We start from the raw sequence: 2500 nt of genomic DNA, 5'->3' as shown, positions 1-2500 counted from the left end.
TCCCCTCGTTCCCTGCGCGCTTACACAGCGCTAGTGTATTTAAGCCGCAGAGCCGAAAAACGAGATCAGCATTCCCCGATCCTCCAGCAGAGCAGACAACAGTAGCAGCACCACAAGGACTGCCCAGTCCTTAGCCGACTGGGGAGCCTGCCGGCTCTCCCGTTGATCTCCGACTTCACTTCAGCACCCAGCCATACCTGTGGGCACTCACACCCACAACAGATTCTCCCCAAAGAGATAAAACACCAGTAACCTGCAAACAGAAGATGTGCAACCATCCATCTTCTATACTGGTGACCACCCGGAGTGACACGATATGGTATTTCGCTCGCTCGCTTTGCTCACTCTCTGGAGGGGGAGTACCTGTAGCAGCACGACCCCGCAACCTGGAGTTCAGCATAGTTACCCAGGTTGGGTCACCCAGGTCCACAGCCATGTCCGCGCGCATTGGACAGCGGGCTCCCCTCGTTCCCTGCGCGCTTACACAGCGCTAGTGTATTTAAGCCGCAGAGCCGAAAAACGAGATCAGCATTCCCCGATCCTCCAGCAGAGCAGACAACAGTAGCAGCACCACAAGGACTGCCCAGTCCTTAGCCGACTGGGGAGCCTGCCGGCTCTCCCGTTGATCTCCGACTTCACTTCAGCACCCAGCCATACCTGTGGGCACTCACACCCACAACAGATTCTCCCCAAAGGGATAAGACACCAGTAACCACAAATAGAAGATGGGCAATCATCCATCTTCTATAGTATCACCTCCTGCCATGATAATCGATTGAGCTCTTACTGTAGACATATGGCGTTGAAACAAGATTAGTTGATTTAGACGAAAAAAAACGAGAAACATGGGAGGATTTGATTGATTATTTAAAATTGTCTGCCGCGTCAACAGCTAAGGTCATTAGCGGCAACATGGGAGGAGACCTTTATCTCCCAGATTTGTTTTACACCTCTACCCTATTAATAAAAGTAAAATTAATAACAATAGTGATAATGCCCGCCATCATCCCCTCTCCGCAGACCTCGGGAACCCCTTCGGCTTCCTCGCCAAAGACAACGAGATTCCCTTCCAGACCCGAGACAAGTTCACGCCTCCCGAACACACGTCGAAGGAGGTCCGTGAGCGCATGTACGCCTTCGTCTTGCAGCGCGACGTCCCTCCTCACGTCCACATAATCCTCGAGGACGAGCCTTACTTCGGCACCTTCGACCACGCCAAGGCAATCCTGCGGCTTCAGCATTATCGAAAAACGAACGACCTCACGCCTCACATGCTCAAGAGTCTCCGGCCTTTCTTCCCCTTCTACAGCAGCAACTGATCGGCGATCGAAGGCTTCTGTTGCCTCGGTCTGGAAAGCAACTTATCATGATTAAGTCGGGAATTAGGAGAAGAGATGTGTATTTTTTTTATTATCCTTTCGGTACTGTATAGATATGTGTACAAACGTGTGTTTATTAATGGTTCAGATAAGATAGCCTGATCACTAGAACGGCAGGAGAACCAGCTGCTTGAATAGCAAGGAGCCTCATAGGTATCTCCCCTGTCATCTCATTTTCAGTTCAGAAAAAAAGTACGAGCAAGTCAGTTGTAAAGCGTAAATTCTACTGAGAGTATTTTCCTCTGCTTGTTATCATTATAGTGAATATAGGAAGCATGTTTTTCACAATAACATTCCCCTTTACTAACACACACTCCAGGGAGCGATTGCCTGTATATATGTGTAATTGATCAATGTCTCACCTCCTTCATATTCCATCCATATGCTGTTAATCTGCACCGCACTTTGTTTTACGACTTGTCTGGATTAAAACTTTATAATTCATCAATTATGGAAACAGTATATATAACAGTATATATATATATATATATATATATATATATATATATATATATATATATAGATATAGATATAGATATAGATATAGATATATCAGTCTGTATAGTGTATTGTATATATTCTATAAAAAGAAAAAAAAATGTCAGTGTTTCTTAAATATCTTGAATGAATTTTATATCAAATCAACGTAATAAAAGGAAAACTTATGGGTTTATTTGATGCGAGCCAAACCAACAAGAAAGACTACATACAGCAATAGCGAGGGTTGGTTAACCCTGATATCGTTTATACAAAATCATCATTGACTTAACTAGAACGTGATTAACAATGAGGTTCTGCACGAACAGACACATGCACACACACACATACTGGCACACACACATTCTGGCACACACACATACTGGCGCACACACACACACACACACACACACACACACACACACACACACACACACACACACACACACACACACACACACACTGACACACACACACTACACACACACACACACACACACACACACACACACACACACACACACACACACATATATGTATATATATATATATATATATATATATATATATATATATATATATATATATATATATATATATGCATACACAAACATACACACACACATATATGTATATATGTACAT

At 43.8% G+C, this 2500-nt stretch overlaps 1 protein-coding gene across 2 annotated transcripts in view; it reads left to right on the top strand.

Moving 5' to 3' along the window:
• LOC119577927 overlaps nucleotides 1–1858 on the top strand; it is a 37224-nt gene extending 35366 nt beyond the window's left edge. For both annotated transcript variants that reach the window (XM_037925609.1, XM_037925610.1), the window contains exon 3: nucleotides 1021–1858. In XM_037925609.1, the coding sequence (XP_037781537.1) occupies nucleotides 1021–1319 (299 nt within the window). In that variant the 3' untranslated portion in view covers nucleotides 1320–1858. The remainder of the gene's footprint in view (nucleotides 1–1020) is intronic.
• Nucleotides 1859–2500: the final 642 nt, after the last annotated feature.

This window comes from Penaeus monodon, chromosome 10 (genome assembly GCF_015228065.2).
Source record: "Penaeus monodon isolate SGIC_2016 chromosome 10, NSTDA_Pmon_1, whole genome shotgun sequence".
In the NCBI taxonomy this organism is placed as follows: Eukaryota; Metazoa; Arthropoda; class Malacostraca; order Decapoda; family Penaeidae; genus Penaeus; species Penaeus monodon.
This window is presented reverse-complemented; position numbering and strand designations above follow the sequence as displayed.